Source organism: Chiloscyllium plagiosum, chromosome 27 (assembly GCF_004010195.1).
Source record: "Chiloscyllium plagiosum isolate BGI_BamShark_2017 chromosome 27, ASM401019v2, whole genome shotgun sequence".
In the NCBI taxonomy this organism is placed as follows: Eukaryota; Metazoa; Chordata; class Chondrichthyes; order Orectolobiformes; family Hemiscylliidae; genus Chiloscyllium; species Chiloscyllium plagiosum.
Window position 1 is genome coordinate 27242997 of NC_057736.1, and position 21988 is coordinate 27264984.

The 21988-nt window shown below is 40.0% G+C and overlaps 1 protein-coding gene across 3 annotated transcripts in view; it reads right to left on the reverse strand.

Annotated features, from left to right (window-relative positions):
* The window catches only part of LOC122563692 (bone morphogenetic protein 7-like), a 94619-nt gene extending 75278 nt beyond the window's left edge, over positions 1–19341 (reverse strand). For 2 of the 3 annotated variants that reach the window (XM_043717755.1, XM_043717753.1), the window contains exon 1: positions 18608–19339. In XM_043717755.1, the coding sequence (XP_043573690.1) occupies positions 18608–18998 (391 nt within the window). In that variant the 5' untranslated portion in view covers positions 18999–19339. Of the gene's footprint in view, positions 1–18607 lie in introns of all 3 variants that reach the window. The other variant, XM_043717756.1, reaches the window with a different exon arrangement.
* Between the last annotated feature and the right edge of the window lie 2647 nt (positions 19342–21988).

A 21988-nucleotide genomic window follows, 5' to 3' on the forward strand; every position in this document is an offset into this window, starting at 1 on the left:
TTAAAAGAGGCACAATTACCTGTAAAATTACCCACAAGACAGATTCACCGTTTCAAGTCAAAACGACATGATCACAGCACAGGTATGATTACAGTTTTTAAAAACTATATTTCCAGAGAAAAACAAACTTATTGAAACCATTTGTAGTGGAACCGGAATTACATTTATCCCAGTTTACAGTTCAACTCAATTAAAACAGATGGCTTTAGCCGAGCTTTCACAGTGAACAATAAGGCTTCCTCCACACTCAAAGCTAATGCACCGTTAAACAGTTATTGTTCAAGAGGTTCATTTGGTTTCAGAGATAAAGACAGCAAATGACTTCAGAACAAACTTCAGAACACAAAACTGAAACACCACTGCATTAACATCTTACAAGAGACTTCTGTGGTTTCTCAGTGGTTTGTCGGTATTTTTCAGGGATGTAGAAAATTTTGTCTGACTTCATTAAATACAAAAATATATCTTATCATAAACCTTAAATTATATCTAATGAGAACAGCCAGGCGTTTAAATGCAGAAAGAAATTCTGATGAACAGGTCAAATGTGAAGACCAGATCAACATGTGGAACAGCATTGTGGGTCTATGTAGAGTAAATGGATTGCACCAGTTCAAAAAGGCAGTTCACCTCCATCTTCTCAAGGGCAACTAAGGATGGGCAATATATGGTGGGCCAGCCAGTGATGCCCATGTCCCACAAATGAATCAAAAAATTGTAACATCGCTCTGGCCAATTTGCATAGAGTGCAGTTGTGTCCCGGCAAAGCATAACACCGCAGAATCAATGTATCTCATGGTGTTTAGCACGTTTCCTTTGTGCTCACTCACTTTGTACTTACTTGAATGCTCCCAGCATCTTTTCTAAGTCTTGCTTTGCCCTGCCTTTTTGTGTTTTGCCATTTCATTAAGGACTTACAGGCTCACAGTACATCTGTTTTGCCTTGCTATTTATCACAGACACTATGCCAAGCAGCAAGTCATGTTTGCCAGAATTGAGGGGGTGGATACATTGCTATATGGCACTCTTATAAATCAATGTCACACCTGCAGCATGTGTCAGCAGCTTATTTGAATAGCAAGACCGAATCAAATGGCCATGTTACAAAGTCGAAGGGGAATCAGTCAGATTGAGAGGGACAAATAATAGTCATTGATACCACCCCAGTGGGTCAAGGGCAGCGTCCAGTCTCAGTCCAGGGCTTCAACACAGTCAGCCAACCACTTGTGGCAGTCAGAGTCAGGAGTTTTGTATCCTTGCATTCCGGGGCAACAGCCACAGTGAGTCCTGCAGATCTAGTGCAACAAATCCAGGGATTAGCTGTAAATCAGTCAGGGAGATGCATGGAAAACAATCTGGAGTCTGTTCAGTCATCATTTTGGCTGTTATTCCAAGTCAGTTAGCGGGCTGGGCCATTGTCAGTCCTGTACAATGGTACACTGGGCATTAGGGAAAGAGTAGCACTTCTTCAGGTAGGGTCCTATTCTGGTATGTATAAAACTAAACAAAGAACTGAAGGTACTGGAAATCTGAAACAAAAACAGGAAGTGAAAGAGAAACTCAGGAGATCTGGCAGCAGCTGTGGAGAGAAAAACAGTATTAATGCTTCAAGTCCAGAGACCCTTCATCAGAATTCCTACATGCTGTGAAGGGCTATTCATGGCTAGCTGTGTTTGACGTAATGCACTAAATCTGGTATAATGGACCCTTTAAGCAGAGCAGCAACTTTGAAAGCTTGGCTGTTTCTATGGCGCAAGTGGTGGAAATCCCAGCAGATCCTGGTGAGAACGTGTACTGCTGGTGAGTGCAAGAAAGCACATGAGCAGCACCGTAGAGAATGTGTGATGCATTGATAGTGAGGTGAATTGTGAGACATAACTCGCTAGAACACAAAGACAGAAACCCTTGTCAAATTCCCCAAAATTGACACTTAGCTGATTTTTGTTGAAATTCAGTCCTATGCCTCCTTGTACATTTCTTAGCAGTTTGGAAGATGGTAATCAGGTTCAGTGTTGTGCAACTTCTGTAACAATGAGTTTTCTCCTGCTACTTTGAGAAGATTTTGCATATGAAACAGTAGCACTTGTTCAAGTTAACTTGCTCAGCTGTATGTAGATGAGAACCCACTTGATCCCATCAAGGCAGGTGGTGCAATGGCACTTTTTAAGAATAGTCTTTTTTGTGTCTTATAATGAAATGCTTTTGTTTTGTTTTTGCCAAGCTCTCCAGCTGCAATTAATGAAACAGGAGGGAAGAGAAATTCATGCCTGCCCCGGGTATTTCAGCTAAGAAATGATTGTCACACATTTGTATAACTCCAGAGAAGCAGAAAATAGGGTTGTGTCCATGTCACCTCACAGGAGGTTCCCACTCTCAGCATTCAGGGAAAGTGATGGGCAAAATAAAAGGAGACATGGCCTTGGGCAAAGAAGGAAAGCTGAGAAGAAAAGCCCCTGTATAATGTACCCTTTAAGCAGAGCAGCAACTTTGAAAGCTCCTGAGCAGCCACATCAAAATCAACCCCTCTATGTAAATTTGCAAACTATTTAATGGGATTGCATATGTAAATGAATCAGACATGCAGTCCATGAAAAAAAACTCAATGTACATTGTTCTGGTACTTCCCTAAAATATAGGACTTAGTATAGTCTGATTCCTCATGACAAGCCTTCATAGCTCAGAGAAATAAAAAGAGCAAAACAACTTTTAAAAATTGAAAGGAGAATATGAGAACTTTAAATAAAAGCTGCAAAATTCTATACAATTGTGCAATAATTTTCCTCCATTTAGCGTCCTATTTTTATGGGCACAGCTGAGGCAGCTGATATGGATGAACTGGGGAGAAAAGGGTAATCCGCAGCAGACATCTTGGGTGCTTTTTCTCATTTTGCTTCAGGCAAGCAATGATTTTTGTCAGTAATATGGTTGCCAACTCTGGTAGATATAGCCCGAGAAACTTAGCAGTCGAAGAGCCTTTTCTTTTCTCCACTTATATTTCATAAATGACAGCACTCAAAGAAAATTAAGAGAAAAATCATGGTATTCTTTCAATGCTGTTATGATTCTTCTCCAAGGTTGCTCACAGCAGTGCCTAACAGATTAATCTTGAACTTTTTTAGAAATTCCAGGACAATCTAGATTGTTTTTGGAAACCTTGCGTCAGTTAATGGAACGTGGCATTGGGGCTACTTGTGCTGGGCACGTTGCTCCGAAAGTGATGCTACAAAACCTGGAAAGTAGTCTACATTTTTAAAAAAATATGTATACTTGGCTTTATTTCCAATTTTTTATTGCTTTTAAAATTAAAAGTTACTTTTCAAACTTAAATTTCTTTAAGTATTGACGGAATTTTAAAATTGTTTTAAACCCATATTTTTAACTCGATTGGAAATGAAGGAGACTCTTTTGTTCCTCTGTTTTGATGAGGAAGAGGAGATCAGTAGGGAATTCAGGCTGAAAAGACACCATATGCTTCCTTCACTAAACAAAAGCTGAGTTATGCCAGCTGCCAGACAGCTGCAGGCGTAGCTCATAAGAAAGTCCTTGAGCTGACAAAGATCCAAGGCCAATTTCAAAATGAACTCTCCTCCGGTATTCCTTTTCTCTGACAAGTTCAACTCAGTTGTTGGCTTACTTAGTCTCCACAACTTTCTCAGTAGCGATTTAGAAAGTTTTCTGCTAGTACTCTAACATGTCCTCCTCTACCTTGCCCCAAATCATTCAACACAGCCATCCATACCAAAGATATTTTGCTGAGAACAAATCTGAAACCCTTCCTTTGAAACACTTATTCTTGATGTGGAGATGCCGGTGTTGGACTGAGGTGGACAAAGTTAAAAATCACACAACACCAGGTTATAGTCCAACAGATTTATTTGGAAGTACTAGCTTTCGGAGCAGTGTTGGGCTATAACCTGGTATTGTGTGATTTTTAACTTTGCACTTATTCTGGTGAGAGGTTCACAAACGGCTGGCTGATGATTTGCAGCGAGAGTGGTGGAAGTTTTAAGTGCTATCATTTAGCTGGTCTTGGGTCATCAATCATTTTCCCTTTAAGAATCCTGAAGGCAGGTTGTGTGTCATTATCCCAAAAAACATTTTGATAAAGTCACTCCCACTGGTCCTATTTTGCCTCCTTTGAACTCAACAGTAGATTCCTTTAATTATCCTGAAGAAGCACCAGCTTCCGTCATTTCACTGAGTACTCAGTGGTGCCAAATTTAATAGATACAATATGGATAGCGGGTAGAATCTTACCATCTTTGAAAATACTCTTGCATTTGGGAACTAATATACCACCCAACTAAGACTGTGGGTCAGCACCACACACGCATGATTTTCCCCAGAGACACAGACAATGAAGATTCTGCCTCTGGGAGTCTCTCCAGTTCAGGATGATGGGTGAAAGAATACAGTAATTCTTGTATTTTAGTTGGCAGGACTTGTTTTTGGCCTATCCAAGCCAGCTTCCTTGCACCTTTGCAAATTTATTTTGGCAAGGTTTAACACTAAATCAGCCAACTAATTTCCTTGACAAAGCTTGTTGTTGTTTTAAGTATTCTTTCCAAGAGCCATCAGAGTAGTATATCATTAAGGTAAACTACACAATTAGGAACATCGATTGCAACTCGATTCTTTGTTCTCTAGAAGGTTGATGGAGTATTTTTTCGCCCAAATAACATCACTCAGAATTGGAAAAGACTGGATGATGTGACAAAGGTCAGCTTTTTTTAAGCTCTGGGTGTTAAAGGAACTTGCTAGCATTCCTTGAAGAACATATTGGTAAGAAATCTGTCACTGCCAACACAGAATTTCAAATGAGGAATTAGATAGGAGTCTGCCTTTGTTACTGCATTGACCTTTCGGTGGTCTGTACAGAATCTGGTTGAACCATTAGGGCTAACACAACTGGGGAATTTCAGCTGCATTGACTCGATTGAATTAGACAGTTTTCTGACATGTAGTGGATTTCTGTTTCCACTTGGGTTTGTTTCTCTGGACTTAAGCAAAAGAATGACATTTGATAGAAGAAGATTCTTCTACATACACATCATGCGCAGCTAAAATTGTATACCCTGGTTTGTCCCTATAGACTCTTGGTTGTCAGTAACCTTATAAGATCTTTTAATTCTTCTAAATCTAAATATGAAAGCATGGTATTTAACCTCCCTAATAGTTCATTCATACAATCACAGAATCCTACTGTAGTAGCAGGCCAGGCAGCTCATTGCGTCCATACCAACTCGCTGAAGAGCATCCCACCCCTACCCACTCCCCTACCCTATCCATGTAACCTTGCATTTCCTGTGGCTAATCCACCTAATGCACATCCCTGGACACTATGGACAATTCATCATGGCTAATTCACCTAATCTGCACATCTTTGGATGGTGGAAAGAAACTGGAACACCTGGGGGAAACCTGCACAGACATGGAGAAGCTGCAAACTCCGCCCAGACAGTCGTCTGAGGCTGGAATTAGACTCAGGCCTCTGGCACTGTGAAGCAGCAGTGCTAACCACTGGGCGGCACGGTGGCACAGTGGTTAGCACTGCTGCCTCGCAGCGCCAGAGACCCGGGTTCAATTCCCGCCTCAGGCGACTGACTGTGTGGAGTTTGCACGTTCTCCCCGTGTCTGCGTGGGTTTCCTCCGGGTGCTCCGGTTTCCTCCCACAGTCCAAAGATGTGCAGGGCAGGTGAATTGGCTATGCTAAATTGTCTGTAGTGTTAGGTAAGGGGTAAATGTAGGGGTAGGGGTAGGGGTGGGTTACGCTTCGGCGGGTCGGTGTGGACTTGTTGGGCCGAAGGGCCTGTTTCCACACTGTAAAGTAATCTAATCTAATCTAATCTAAAAAAAAAACCACTGAGCCACTGTGCTGCCCATTAGCTACCCAGATGATAGGTGGTTCAATTTAGGAATTCTCTAGGCCTCCCTTATAAGTTCACCTTGTAAAAGGCAATAATATCAACACCTCATCACCTGGTTGAAATGCTTGTCAGCTTATTCGGTGATAGTTATTTGTCATGTATAAGGTGTACTTGAGCTACTCTGGAGGCTCCTCTGAGCTATTCTTGGAACACAGTGTCACAGAGCTAGTCCCTTTTTTTTCTAAAAGCTGTTCCTTGGCTCAAGGAGACTCTGTCGTTGATTTCTTTCAGAGAGGCAAAAAAACTGGGCCAGGCCCCAATCAGTCTGGCTTGGTACAGAGATGAAGAAGATTTTGACAGGCCTTTTGTTTATATGTAAACAGATGAGACTTCAGGCCAAAGTGGTCATGTTTTAGAAATGACGTGTATAAAGAAAGGGGAGTGGTCAGCTCTCTAGCTGAGCAGTTTTAGTTCAGTCTCGAACTGGTTGAAAGTTCAACAGGGAGCTGTGCGGAAACTCTCTCTCTGCCCTTCAACTTTAACCTGTAAGCATGTGTTTCATTTATACTGGTTTTTCAAGGGAATTTGCTTATTGGGACTGTTGTGTATATTTGGAACAGCATAATTAAGTTTGGTTGGATAGACTGGGTTTTGAAGGGGTTCTTTACTCTGTTCTTTGTGTTTCATTGTGTAATTTTGTGAATAAATCTTTGTCTGTTTTAAATCTAGTAGTCAACCTAGCCAACTTAATTCAGGTAATTTTCACTGTACATTTACCAAACAAATTGCAAAGTTATGGTCTGAGCTGCCTGCTTAAGAATATTTTGAGTGGTCTGGCTTAGTCCATAACAATGGCTCCATAGTCTAACATAGATGACTCATCTTTCTATCCTCGATTAGTTTGAGAGGACATTATTACATGTCCATAAACTAACTCAAAAAGGACTAGAACCAATACACTCATTTAGTGAATCTCCTGCAGCAAATAAAAGAAATTTGAATCATTTTTCCAGATTTGATGATGTTCATGACAGTATGCCTTAATCATCATTTTGTGGGTTTGATGGTAACTTTCTACAGCTCCTTGGTCAATGTGGGTGGATTTTAATTATGTTATACACAGACTATTCATAACTACTTGAAAAGTTTGAGACATGAAATTGAAACCTTGGTCCAACTGGATCTTCATCATTAATCCATATTGAATGAAGAACTGGGTTAACTTCTCTGCTACTCACTCAGCAGAAATTGATCTCAAGGGAATGGTCTCTGGGAATTAATTAGCTATGTGCATAATTGTAAGGACATACTCGTAATTGTGATGTCTTTCATTAGGGTTCCACACAGTGTCTCGACTTCCTACTAAAATATTCCTTAAAAATGAAATGGCAATTCAAGATATTGGGTGAATTGCATGCTGTGTTTTTCCACCATGTGACAGGAGTTTTCCTTAATATTTCTTGACGATACTTGGGCAATATCACTGTCATTTGCAATTCTGTGAGAAGATTTCCACTTTCTCATCAAAATCCCAATTTTAATTCAGTAACATGCTGGAACTCCTTCAACTTCAACTTCAGTTTGAGTCAATTAGACGACCTAAAATTCTGGTCTGTGGTGCTGAGCTTCGATCCTAAAAGTCTTCTTTAATGCATCTTTTGGATTAACCAAATTCCCAAATAATGGTTCAGGTAACCAAATATCAGTCTGTGGTGCAAATGTGACCTATGATGACAAACTTTGTTTCACAATTTCTCGGGTCACTACACATGAAGGAAAAATTCCTGGAACCTTTTCCTGTAACTGCTCCATCTGTTTAACCTCAGTTGGTTTTTCCATGATTACTGAATAAGTTATAACCTTTGCTCCTGCCAAATCATTCCCTAGAAGTAGGTCAACTGCATATATTAGTTAACTATCCCGACTGTTGAAGTTCCAGCTTTTAGGTCATACATGAGGTGTACTCAATAACAAGAATTGAAGCATACTCCCTGCTAATATTGTTAACTAAATCTTTGGCATTCATACAGTCACAGAGCATGGGAAACATACCCTTTAGTCCAACCAGCCCATGGTGACCATAATCCCAAACTAAATTACTCCCACCTGCGTGTGCCTGACCCATATCCTTCCAAACATATCCTATTCATATACTTACCTAAATATCTTCTAAATGTTGCAACTGTATCTGCATCCACCAATTCCTCTGGAAGTTCATTCCACACACAAACCACTTTGAGTAAAAAAAAGCCCCTCATATGTTTTTACAATCTTTAGCCCCGCTGGTGAAAACGTCATGCCTTTCCCCAGTTTAAAAAAAGACTTTGAATGGCTCCTGTGCTGCTACTTATGTTAGGTTTACTTGTCTCATTGGAGGAATAAGAAGCTATTTTTCCTTCTGATAAAAAAAAGTCTCAGGTACTTGGTTTACTTTCTCTGAACTCACAGCAGTGTTTATACAAATTTAAACAACTCCCCAGTGTGTCCTGGATTGGACTCAGATCCTTCCTTGTCAGAGTGTTTCAGAGTCAGATGCTTCCTTTTTACAATCCAGTTTTTTTATGCTGGTGTTCCCTCTTTCACTTCCTTTCCTCTTTCTTTCTTCTTTTCCTTTGCTTCAAATGCATTTTTTCCTTTCATTCTTCTTTCCCTAGAGTGCTACTACTTTTTCTCTGTCCTCTCTCTGGAGTTCAAGGTTTCCCATTTCCATTTATTTCTCTATTTCAGGCTGCAGTTGAATTCTCGCCAGCTCAATGGGATTCACCTTCTGACTTGCTTTGCTGTTCTTCCAATTTTAAACATTGTGCTATTTCCTCAAATACATCTGCTTTCTGAGCTCCTGCTTTTAGTTCTAACAATTGTGACATTTCAATTAGCCTAACCCTGATTTTTTATTAAAATAATCACTTGGATAAATCCTCCATCTCTTCTGATTCTGTGAAATATTCTGACAAGTAAGGATCTGAGTTTAATCCAATACAGGAAGTTGTTTAATTTATATATAAACTTTGCGGAGTGTGCTGGGAAATTAAACTAGACTTTGTTTGAAAGAGTTAGCAACTGCATAAGTTTTACTGATGCAATAATGCACAAGATACCTGGACTTTCCTTTTAGCCCTTTCACAATATTAGCCCATTTAGAATTAAACAATATTTGCCTTGAGAATGCTACTGCAAGGTGCTGCTTTTCTGGCAGATGGGAGTAATGCCCTATTGCTCTCACTCCACCACTCTCAGAACATGAATCTAACAATAGTTTATACAAATTACAAGATGCTTTCTCTACATTAAACTTAGAATGAAATGATCCAGCTAACAGGTTTCTTTAATAACTACAAAATTATCATTTTATTATAGAACAAAACCCATTCAGAGAAGGTGCAGAATTGGTTAATTGACACGATTTGTAAGGTGAAAATGTACATGTTTAGCCTTCTAAATAATACAAAGCACACTCTCTCTTCAGGCGAAGAGAAACAAAATTGTTTCTCTCTGCAGAAATTCATTACAGAGGCACAACTTGCTCAAGAAATGCAATATTTTGAGTTCAGTTGCTCCTCCATATGAAGTCAGGTTTCACACTGAATCCACTACAAAGTTACTTCAGATATAGGAAACAAAAGCTGGGCAGTTTGTTCTTGATCGGCTATCCCAGATTGATTTGTTATCAGAAATAACTCTCCAACCCACAGAGTACTTGAAACAAGGTAGCCACCATTCCATCATCATTCAAAACTCAAGACCTCAAAAAACAATTGAATATGAAGCAGCTTTACAACAGATGGTGTGGTCTAATAAGAGATCCTCTTGTATGGAAGCTATGGCAGAAGCCATGGCAGCTAAAAGAGAATGGTGCCTTCTCAGAAAATCTAACAAATGTGAAGTTAAAATTTGCTTCAGCTGCCAGACCATCATAGCCTGCAGCTGCGGTCTGGCATCACTCAGACACAGACTCTGATCCACGGTCATAACTGGCCTTGTAATAACCTCAGTGAGTAGCTGCTCTATGCCTGGTCAGGCCTGGCCTTCCCCTCAATGGCTCGCAGGCAGGATGGGTTTGCTAAATTACATGCCTGTCTGTCTTTGTTCCTGTCCCCATCGTGTTAGGATAAATATCCAGTGCCAAGCCTCAGGAGTGGGAGAGTTGTGGTGCACCTCTGGCAATATAGCTACCAATAAGGTGAATTCGTTCACAAGGACACAAAACAAATATGTGAAAAACATTTAGTTTATCATGTCTCCTGTATCTCAAAGTCCACAAATTTCCTGTATTATCTAATTGTATCATAAATGAATTTACTAGTTTCATCTCCAGCTACCAGGAAGCTGATTATAAATGTGAAAATGATTACTGCAACATCTGTTCAAATTGTATTTTTACCAGTACATTCCTTTGCCCTTTGTCTAGGCTTATCTAGTCTTTATGCTCATCCTAGTGTTATAGAGAAATGTAGAAACCAAGAGCAGGAGGAGGCCATTCGGTCCTTCGAGCATGCTCTGTCATTCAATGTGATCACAGCTGATCCTCTATCTCAATGCCACATTCAGTTTTCTCCTCATACCCCTTGATGCCTCCAAAATCTAAAATTGTATCTTTCTTTCTTGAATATTTTCAGTGACTTGGCCTTCACTGTCTTCTGTGGTAAAGAATACAGATTCACTACCCTTTGTGTGAAGAAATATTCCCTCATCTCAGTCCTAAATGATCTATCCCCTACCCTGAGTCGGTGTCTCCTGATTCCAGCACCTACAACCAGGAAAATCTCCTCCCTGTATCTCATCTGTCCAGCCCTGCTAGAATTTTATACATTTCAGTTGGATCCCTTCTTATTTGACCAACCTCTGGTGAATACAGGCAGGGTTGAAATAATCCCTCCTCATAGGACAGTCCTGCCATCCCCATTACCAGTCTAGTGAACATCCGCTGTCCTTCCTCTATGGCAAGTATACCCTTTCTTAGTTAAGGAGATCAAAACTGCACAGTACTCCAGGTACAGTCTCACCAGTGCTCTGCATGACTGCAGCAAGACATCTCCAGTTTTGAATTCAAATCCTCTTGCAAGGAAGGTCAAAAATCCAGTTGCCTTCCTAACTGCTGCTGCACCTGCCTTTCTACTTTCTGTGACAGATGTACAAGGACACCCAGATCCCTTTGTGCATCCACATTTTCCAATATGTCACAATTTAAATAATACTTTCCTTTTTTCATACTGAAGTGTATAACTTCACATTTAGCCATGTTATACTTCATCTGATGTGTATTTACCTACTCATTCGACTTATTGGAATCCCTTGAAGCTCTTTGCATCCTTCTGACAGCTCCCACCCACATTTGGAAATTTGGTTTCCCCATCCAGGTAATTTATATATATTGTGAATAATTGTATACCACTAGTCACTGTCTGTCACTTGTAAAAGAAATCCCATTTCTTCCTATTCTCTGTTTCCTGTCTTGATCCATGCCAATATATTGCATTGGCTAATTATCACAGTGTTTCTTTAATCTATCTAAAATCTATTAAAAATGTAATCCATTTAGAATGAATTTGATAATAGAAGATCTGATGCTTGTACCTTTGATGGTCTTTGATTGCTTTGATACAGCAATATTTCAAAATCAATAATGTGCTTTGTCCTCTGATTCACAAAAATAAAACCTTGACATCCTGAATTGTTTTGGATAGTGCTTTTTGTGCGTTAGTCCCTAACAATGTACAAGTCATGCTTTTTTCAAAGCAGAAGCTTGCAGGATGGGAGTAGGCCTTCCCACACTGAATGCACTCACTGGATTCACAACACACAAACCACTCCAGGATCCCTCATGGGTACCTGCCTCCACTTCACTTGAGGCATCACACTCTGACACTTCATGTTCCATAATACCACTGAGTGAGCTGCTTCCCTCCAACATCATCCACCAAACTTTTAGCATTAAGCCATTTCCCTCTGAACTGTTCTCTAAAGCTGCTTTCTAGCTACTTGCTCATCAATATAGGTGTGGCCACCCATGTCCAGCACATGGTGACTCTGTGGGGTTCAGGATCCCAGACACGTTGTATTTTACCCCAAACCCTGATACACCAATTTCACACAAAAATCTTTGCAACAATTGGAAGGTCAGTCCTGTCAGCTTTGTGATCTGTCAATGTTTTTCTTCTCAGAGTTTCTCTCTCAGTTATCTTGGATGCCATCTCAAATGCTCAGTTTAGTGTCTTGCGTTGCTCAGCTATCTATCCATTCATGTGAAATTGGGGTTGGAATGCTTCCTTTGATTTGGGCAGGGGTATAGTGTCTGCCACTACCTCCCCCGGCTGGGCAGAGGTGGGTTCCCTTCCGTGGTTAGTCTTCCAACTAAGCGCATCGGCACTTAGATCACTTTTGCTCATTGGTATCTGGTCTGGAATGAAGTAAGTTCAGTGACACATTGAGTTTCTGTTGTTTCAAGCTCATGGATATTCAGAAATAGCTGAGAGGGTTGTTGTCTATAAACACTTCAAACTCTCCAATGATCAGAATATCTCTGAACTTTTATTCAAGTCTCAAACTGGAGTCATTCTGCATATTTCTCTCACTTGGCTTATGGCTCCAACTGGTGTAAATGATAACCAGTCTTTTTTGTCCTTGACTCTGTGACAGTACCCCACTTAGGCCAAGGAAGCTAACAGGGGTTGCCAGTATGAAAGGGAATTGATAATGCAACAAGTTTCTGTTTGAGGGTTATGAAAGGAATCTTCTCATGCCAGGGTCCAACTCCCTGTTATGCCCATGGAGTATCACACTGTGTATATCTTTTCCCACCGGTTCCTTCAACATTCTTTGATTTCCACAGCAAGTTGTGGGGAAGCCAACAGTGCATATACTAGCATAATCTCCTATAGTAAATAGCCAGAGCAAGAAACCCAGGCAGCTCCCTCTCTGTCTGGGCAGAGGCCACTTCTACTCTTCTAAACTGAATGCAATGCACCCGGGGCCAATTCAATACCGCTTGGATTGTGCCATTGTCAGGTGTAGTGCCTTCCCGAGTAATGAGGTCCTGCAGAACTATATTGTTATTGCAGTCACTTCTCTTTGACTTTCAAATTAAACTATATACATTGGCTAAGATGTATCTAGTTTTTCAAAGGTCTCCTCAAATGTTGACAGGAGCTAAGTATAGTGTTGAGATAAACAGAGGGTCTGAAAATTAAAGGTGCTAAGAGCTTTTCCATTACACACATGAAGATGGTAGAGGCACTACAGAGCCTAAATGGCATTCTTGTGCATTCATAAAGTCATCAGTGCCCATTTGGAATGTTGTGTTTTCCTTGTCTTGTTCAACGAAGGATAGTGGATTATAATGATGGGCCAGGTCAATGCTGCAGAAATATGTAGCACCTTTGAGAATTTATAACACATTGTCAAAGATGCTCACCCTCAACCTAGAATTCAAAGTCTTTGCATTGAATACCCAGTAGTTGATATAGATTCTCAGTTTTCCATCTTTCATCTTCATGAAGACTACAGGGGACATGTACAGGTTTAATGACTCTCCCTGATTAACTGGGATTTTTGAAGGTGTTCAGTTACCATATCCTTGATTATAGACTCCGATAATTTTGCCATCACAGATGTTGGGTTAACTGGTCTGTAATTACTTGTTTTCCCTTTGTCACCCTTCTTAAAGAGCAGAGTGATAAAAGTACAACTCCCGAATCCAGGGAATTCTGATAGATTTTGGTTAGGGCATTGCTCTCCTAACTTCTTTAACACCTGTGGATGGAAACCATTAGACCCTGGGGATTTGTCAGTTCTACTAATTCCCCCATTTTTGATGATTTACTGAAGCTAATTTTATTTAGAACCTGTCCCTGATCCTGTTAATTTTTTTTAGCACTTTCAGCAAGCTACCCTCCTTTGCTGCTGTCAATATTGAAGCAAAACAGTTGTTCAGAATGTCTGCCATTTCCCCATTGTCATTGACAGTATCCCAATTCTCAGCCTTCAATGGACCACTAGTACTATTAACTAGCTGCCTTTGCTTATTATCTATAAAGCAATGATAATGAGGAAATAAGTAGAGTTAGGAAATACATATTTCTAGAACTAATTATTTCACATGTAAAATATTAAAAGAAATTGATGAAGAAATTGCAGCTACTTAGTCAGAATTTTCTGACTGAAGTTTTCTTTGACTAAACCCTATGGTCAGGTCTGACTGATTGAACTGAATTTTCTGAGCAGGTCACCAGCATTGTAGAGAGGCAACTCTCTCTATGAATATTGGTTATAAGAACATCTGGAAGATATCTGATGAGGTATCATACAAGAGAGTAGTGGAAATTTGGAATTTGCTCTCTCAGACTTGTGTAGATGCAGAGATCATTTAAATTTCCAAGATGGACATCAACAGGTTATTTAGGTAAGATATCAAGGGATATGGAAGAAAGATGGACAAATGGAGTTAAGGGACAGCTTAGTTGAGATTGACTGGAATGGCAGAAGGGGCTGGGCAGCTTATTGCTGTACTTATGGTCCTTTAAAACCTCCTGACTTAGTTATTCAAATTCTCTCTAGACAAGTGTCCCTCATCTTCCATTAGCTCCAGCTCTATCATTCTGCTGCCAGTATCCTATCTTGTATCAATTCCTCCAGTCATCATATCTGGGCTGACCTACATTGGTTCTCAAATCCCCAAAACATCAAATTTACAATTCTCATTTTTGTGTGGAAATCACTTTGGCCTTCCTTTCTTAACTCTGTGACCTCTAACAGAACTACAATCCTCTAAGAACTCTGAATTCCTCCAACATTGGCTTCTTCGCTTCTGTAAATTTCCATACCCCACCATCAGCTGGTACTCCTTCAGGCCTTAAGCTTTGACATTTCCTCGTATTATGTCTTTCAATCCCACTTTTTAAAAAAATGCTTCCTTAACAGACACCTCTTTTAGCATATTTTTAGTTACCCTTCTACGCCTCCTCCTTTAACTGGTAAGGACATTTTGTCTGATTATACTACTGCAATGTTTTTCTACATTAAAGGTACAATATCAATTCAAGTTATTGGCCCAACATTTCTATCAAGATAATGATGATGAGGCTAATTAGGCTAGCAAATATTTTCACATCAATGGCACAGTAATTTCAGATAGGACAGTTATAGGGTCAAACTCTAAAATCACAAAAGTGTTATCTGAATTGTGCCTGTCTTTAATTTTACAAAAAAAGTCCTTGATTCACTACTAAATTCAGTTGAATGGCATGAAGTTGTTGTATTGTCAAGTAGATATGAACTAAAACTTGAGATATTGTAATTTCATTTTTTTTAACTGATGTGCTAACTGTCAGTTACTGCCTGTTGAATTGACTAGTTCTGAAAATTAGCTTTTACAACTGTGGAGATCCAAAGATCCTGGTTTAATTGAAAATTTTAAAAGTGAGAGTTTTAATTAATTCTTCCTCCTTTCCTTTCTGTCTCAGTCCAATCTTTCTATCCCTCTCTATTTCTCTTCTTGTACCTGAAGTGACAATTAATTCACTGACTTTAACCTATACTTCCATCTCAGACTACTCAATGTTCATTTCACAATCCTCCAATCAAGTTGGTTCAGGAAATGCAGTTGCTTTCCTCCTTCACTTATAGAACCAGATTTTTTTCCTCTCACTGTAGTGCTATTAGCTTGCACTTCCAAAAAGCTGTCGCACAAAAAAGCTTTCGAAACAGCTAAGATACAAAGGAAAAAATATAACTAAAGGCAGATTGCCATCAGGTGCCCTGTGACATCAAAGTATGGCCCATCGATGCGTACATAATGCTTATTTTAAAGTTATAAAGATGGGGAAGTGAAAGAACTTAAAGCTGTCTTTGAAATTGAATCTACTTTGGGGCAAATACAATTCATGCTTTAGAATTTCAGTGTTTCCTGAAATGTTAAAAGAAAGCAATAATCAGGTTAAGTATACATTTTGTTTAATGAATTTAAAGAGACTATAAATCCTTTCCATGTTCTTATACAAAAAATACATAGGGTTGAATCTTATAGGGGCCTGAAGATGTGGCTAGGGCAAGAAATCTGGCAGAATTACCCAAGAAGTCCAAAGCCCATCTTAACATCAGGGGCAACTTGGTGCACTTTTTAACTGCGTTTTGGACATCTTGACAAGATTCTCTTGAGGCAGCAGTGAGTTATTTATCAAGGACAATTACTGCTTATTCACAACCTTATTAGCTGTAAAATTTATCTCATTAATATGCATTCACTGCGAGTAATTTAGATGTTGACATGGAATTCCTGACATGGAATTCAGAGTGGGCTCCTGGTGACTTCAACTTGCTCCTTGCTCCAAAGACCTCCATATTTGATACTGGGCACCAACATGGCATGCTCCATAGGCACTGGCACATGCACATCACATTCATTGACATTTGACATTGGCATCAGATGTGCCAGCTAAGAATCCTCAATACGCATCTGAACCACTTATAATATGCTTCTGCACGCCAATGTTGCTTCTTGGGCTGAAACGACAGCCATCATTGTAAAACTGCTGCAGGGACACTCTGTGCTCAAGCACACACATCCAAATCATTGACTGGACCATGCTGCATTTCTGGGCTATTTGGTGACTTACTTATTTTGAGCCTACCTGGATGGTCATAGAATCCTTGCCTTGCCTTTTTGAGCCTTGCCTTTCAAGCAGAGATACCAGGCTCTCAGTTCTGCTGAATGGCCTGGTCATTTAGTGCAGATTTATAGGAAGGAACCTTGTTATGGTTGTTCTAAGTCAAGGGGGATAGTTTTCACTCAGGGGGTCCTGGTACAGTAGGTGAGGGGCAGCCTCCACTAGCTTGCAGGTGGACAGTCAGCTGTTCAGGGTAGTCAGAGACAACATCCTCTCCATATAAGGCAAGAGGAGCTGAATGTCAGGCAGGTCACCACCCACCTCGACTCTTTCTGCCCTACTGTGGGCTGTTTTCTGCCTGGAATGAGAGGGAGGCAGATATTAAGGCAGATGAAAACAGGTGGCACAGCTGTTATGTTTGGTGCAGGTGTCCTGAGTGAGTATACAGAGTTATTGGCATTGGGGGATTGGGGTGGGTGATAGTGAGTGAGGGAAGATGTTGCAGGCAATAGTGACGATGATAGAGCGTGAGGATTGATGGGAGATAGTTACAGTAGCAAAGATAGAGTGAGTGTGAGGCATCAGACAGCAGATGGACAAAAACATTGATCCTCTTCCTACATGTCTGGGCATTCCTTCAGGGAGAGGAGATTGCACTGACCTGTGCTGACAACCTTGCTACAGCTCCACTACTACTCCTGGGAGAAGAGGATGCTCTGCATCTGCACAGCCCTGTCCAGCAGGACCTCCTGGTCCCTGCTCACAAAGGAAGGTGACAATTCCCCTCTCTGCCAAGACTGGGGCAAATATCAGGAATCATGCAGGATAGCTCTGGACTGACCATATTTGACTGGGTGCATACTGGATCATCAAAGATGGTGCCGATGCCAGGAATGCTGGTCCATTCTGGGATAATCCACCAATGGTGAGTTCTTCTGAGTACAGCGAATGGTCGAATGGTGCTAGAATCAGATGGGGTAGGCAGCATGAGGGTGGGGTGGCTAGTTAATGAGGTGTATGTTCAGTAAGATGTAGCAAGAAAATGTACTAAGCCTCATAGAGAGAAACCCTCCATGAAACTTGACAAAACTGGCAGCTAAAAATGCAAGATTCAACCCATGGAAATTACAGGAATAGGCTATGTGCCACACATTCATACTTCATGGTTAGGCAAGTGTTAAGTTATGCCTGGATTTTATCATGTGTTGACAAAACCACAATCATTCCAATTCCCAGCCTAAGTTAATTACAGGTATTCTGTAACTCCCACAAATGTTTCTTAAATTGGTGGTGAACTCCATTGGATTCTGAAGAAAACAAATCTAATCTTATATTAATCCAACATTTATAAACTGATGTTATATTGTCACTGTATTAGGAATTGTGGGAAAGAACCTACCCTTGGTATATAACTGTGTGATTCCCCTACGGCACACTTAAGGTCACCTGGATGTTTATTCCATGAAGGAATATGTGCAACTTCCAAAATAGAAACTGCAGTAATAAACATTTTCTAATCTAATAAAATAGGAATGACAAATTCTAATAAAATGATTTTTCAAAAAGAACATAAAAAGCCAGCTACCCAGTTACAGTTAACAACTTAAAATGTACACATTGTTAAAAGGAAACTAACGCAATACTCTTTAGGACCACTATTGACCTTTATTTCACAATCTTTTACCATATCCAAAGCCAAATGTGAGAATCCATCTGAAGTTAGCAGATACATGTGTGCTTGATGACATTGTATAGATGGAAGCATTGAGTTGGGTGCCAGCAGTACACCAGTGCCGATACAACATTGCACAGCAGACTTTTTTTTACTCCGCATTGAATGAATTCAGAAAATTCTCACAAGGACAATAGATCTGTGCCACACTGCACTATTGTTAAGTTTGCAGTTAAACTGAAGCCGCTGTTAAACTGAAGTATTATGAGATTACTTCTACCAACTGGCATTACATTTTCTAAAATGTAAAACACCAAATTGACTTCATGCTATGAATTGCACACCAATGAGAAGTCAAAGTCTTCAGCTTATAGCAACTGTTGGCAGGAGACCATGCCAGCATTCGACTCATTAAAGACGTGGACTGTACACGTGTAATACGCAAGGCTTTTTCTTTTCAAACTTACCTACATTGACAAAGCTCATAATGGTATCTGCTTGACTGAGGAAGGTCTCCTCAAGAGGTCTCCGAGTGCTCTGGAACACATGAAAAGGCAATGAAGCTCCTTGCCACTTGTCTGACTCTTCATTGGCCATGGTGCGATAAAGGTCCAGCATGAAAACTGGAGCGGACGATGAGCGTTTGACAGAGAGCAAAGGTTTGGGACGTCGAGGTAAACCCAAAATAGACAAGATCTCTTTTTGCATTTCTCGCCTCTCCCTGCTGTTTAGTCTCCGATGGATAAAGCTTGAATGAGACCGCTGCTTCATCAAGCTGCCATTGACCAAGTCCAGAAACAGTCCCAAAAAGCAGATCAGAAGAAAAACTGTTTTGTCACCCCTCCGCATTCCAGCCATAACCAATACTTTTGTTTCTTTCAATTGATTTTTTTTTGTTATTGATGGAAAATGTCAGTTCTTTGAACAGTTTCAAAAATTCCTCCAAAATGCTTCACGAGCATGTAATGAGATATTAGTATTCCTTAGATGAATTGTATCTGCCGCAATTAAAATACAGACATCGATAGGGGAGAAAAGTGCTGCAAAATTATTCCAGCTTTTTGTCAATCATGGTTAAAACTGTCCCTTGAACTTTAAATCCCTTCAGAAAATATGACAGTTGAATTCGGTTGCAGACTTACACTTTCAGCTCCTGAGCCTCCAGAGTCTGTATTTATCGAGTCTCAAGCTGCTGAAATGACTCAGGCTGATTCCCCAGGGTTTGCTACTATCTGACTGGTTTGGCTGTTGTTGGATGATAGGTACAACCTCAGGCCATTCAAACACCACAGCATCCGCATACTCCAGACTTGAGCCATACCATCTATATATAGACTAATCACAGCACATTCACAGAATCTTGAGGTTATACAGTGCCTAAATTCATGCGTCCATGAAGCCTGTCATTTAAAATAAGCTTAACCCTTTCATTTGTTTTATTTTGTTCATGCTCATTTTTCATTTTAAGGTAGTTAATTTCCGAATGTTTTTAAGTTGTTTGAATTTTGGGCTTGTTTGTAATTTGACTGTTTATTTTGCTTTATGAGTTGTATAAAATTCAAACTAAACTTCATCTGTTTCACAGCAGCTTCAGCTCAAGAGAACCTGCAGATGAAAACATTAATCAACTGTTCAAAATTACAAGGTACTGAGAGAACTGTAAACATCAGTTACAGTTGCTCCAGAAACAGATTCTTTAGACCTAAATATCTAGTTGTACCAGTAAATAAGCTGGAAATTCTTGACTTGTCTGCTTCTATCTTACAGGATATTTTTCTGTATAAGTGCATTGCTGACATTCGAGAAGACAAATGGTTAATAGTGCGCAAATGTTTGGGAAATAGGAAGTATTAAAAAGTAAGAAGGGTAATTCACATATTATTTAGGTGTAAGATCGGTGGGACCAAATATATATGCCACAGGTTGGAAATAATTGTCTGAACCATTTCCATATCGTGATTAACAACCTCAAAGAGAAAACCCCTCATATCAGTGACAACATAAACTCCCAGACACTGTTGAGATTGGGGCTGAGATTGTTGATCAGACAGGATGGGTGAGGCAGACATCAGAAATCCACTGGGTAGTAGCTGATTGTCTCAGCTGCCAGCTCTGTGACAGATCTTCAATCATCCATCTCGAGTCAACTCCATCCACTTCAGGATCAAAATAAAGAAAACAATCATAGAACTATGTGAAATAATGTGTTGACGCAGGAGTTTCTAGGAAAAAGACAACTCATTAGTAACGGATCTCTTAGAGGTTGTAGACTGCAGAGGAAATCACAAATCATTATGTTGCAGAAGGTGGCCATTTGGCCCATCATGCCTGCACTGGCTCTCTGATGAGCATCATGACTTTGTACCATCCTCGTACCCTTTCCCGAAAGTCTTGCACATTATTTTTATTTAAATGACCATTTAATGCTCTCTTGAATGTCTCATTTGAACCTGTCTCCATCTTACTTCCAGGCAGTGCATTCCGACCCAAACCATTCACTGTGTGAAAATGTTCCTTCTTATATCACATTTCTTTCCTTTGCAAATCATTTTAAGTCTGTATCCTTTCACTTGTGATCTGTTTACAAGTGGGTTTAGCTTCTCCCTGTCAACTCCATGAGGAGCTTTCAGAAGTTTGAAAACTTCAAACGAATCATAAATAAATTATCTGCATTGCATATTGCTAAAGTCATTGTAGGGTCAGTGGGTGTTTTTAATAAATCTACTGGTTACTTGCATCAAGATCATGCCGTCCTCTCAACCCCTCTCTCATTGTTTAAAATGTTGTTGGAAAACCACCTTTTTTGAGCAACCTTTGATCACCTGCTGTGACATGTCCTTGTCTGGATTGGTGTTATCATCTCATAATGCTCCTATGAGCACCTGGGGATAGTTTGTGTCAGGGAGCTGTATAAATGTAAGTTGTTGGTGCTATTGATCATCATAAAGATGAAATTGCTTGAAATGTACTTTGATAATATTTAAATGGAGCCTTTTTATTATGCTCAGCTTTCCCATCTCCAGCTCTAAAATATCTTGCCATCCAAATTCGATCACCAAGGTCAGTAGAAAGCTACTCTCTCAGGTTAGTACCAGATCCAAATTCACAGTTTGTTTTTAAAAAAATGCTAATAAAATTAAGGAACAGAAACTTTATAAAAAGAGTTCAATATTCAGACAAAACAAAATACCTGGAAAACTAGAAATCTGAACTAAAAACAGAGAGAATACTGTAGATACTCAATAGATCTGGCAGCATCTGTAGAAAGAGAGTTCATATCATATCTAAATGGTTACATTTCTACTTCAGTATTTAGAATTCACTCTTCAAAGCCTCAGAAAGTGGAATCACTAAATATATTGCAGCAGACTCAGAGCTCATTACTATCACAGTTTCTGCCAAATGCGCAGCTTGTTTACATCATGTGTTTCTGTTCCACTTAATTTTTTCACTGGTATGTTGGGCTCATTTCAAAGCACAGAATGGTAGGAAACATTGTCTTTGTTGAAATTACCACAAATCATACTTTTAACACAATTTATTTCTGAAGAACAGAAAGCATAAAATGCATTTTTTTAAAGATTCCCTACAGTATGGAAACAGGCCCTTCAGTTCAACAAGTCCACACCAACCCTCTGAAGAGTAACCCACCCCCATTCTGACTACTGCACCTAACACTATGGACAATTGAGCATGGCCAATTCACCTGACCTGCACATCTTTTGGATTGTGGGAGGAAACTGGAGCACCCAGAGGAAACCCACACAGACACAGGGAGCATGTGCAAACTCCACAAAGACAGTTGCCTGAGGCTGGAATCGAACCTGGGACCCTGGAGCTGTGAGGTA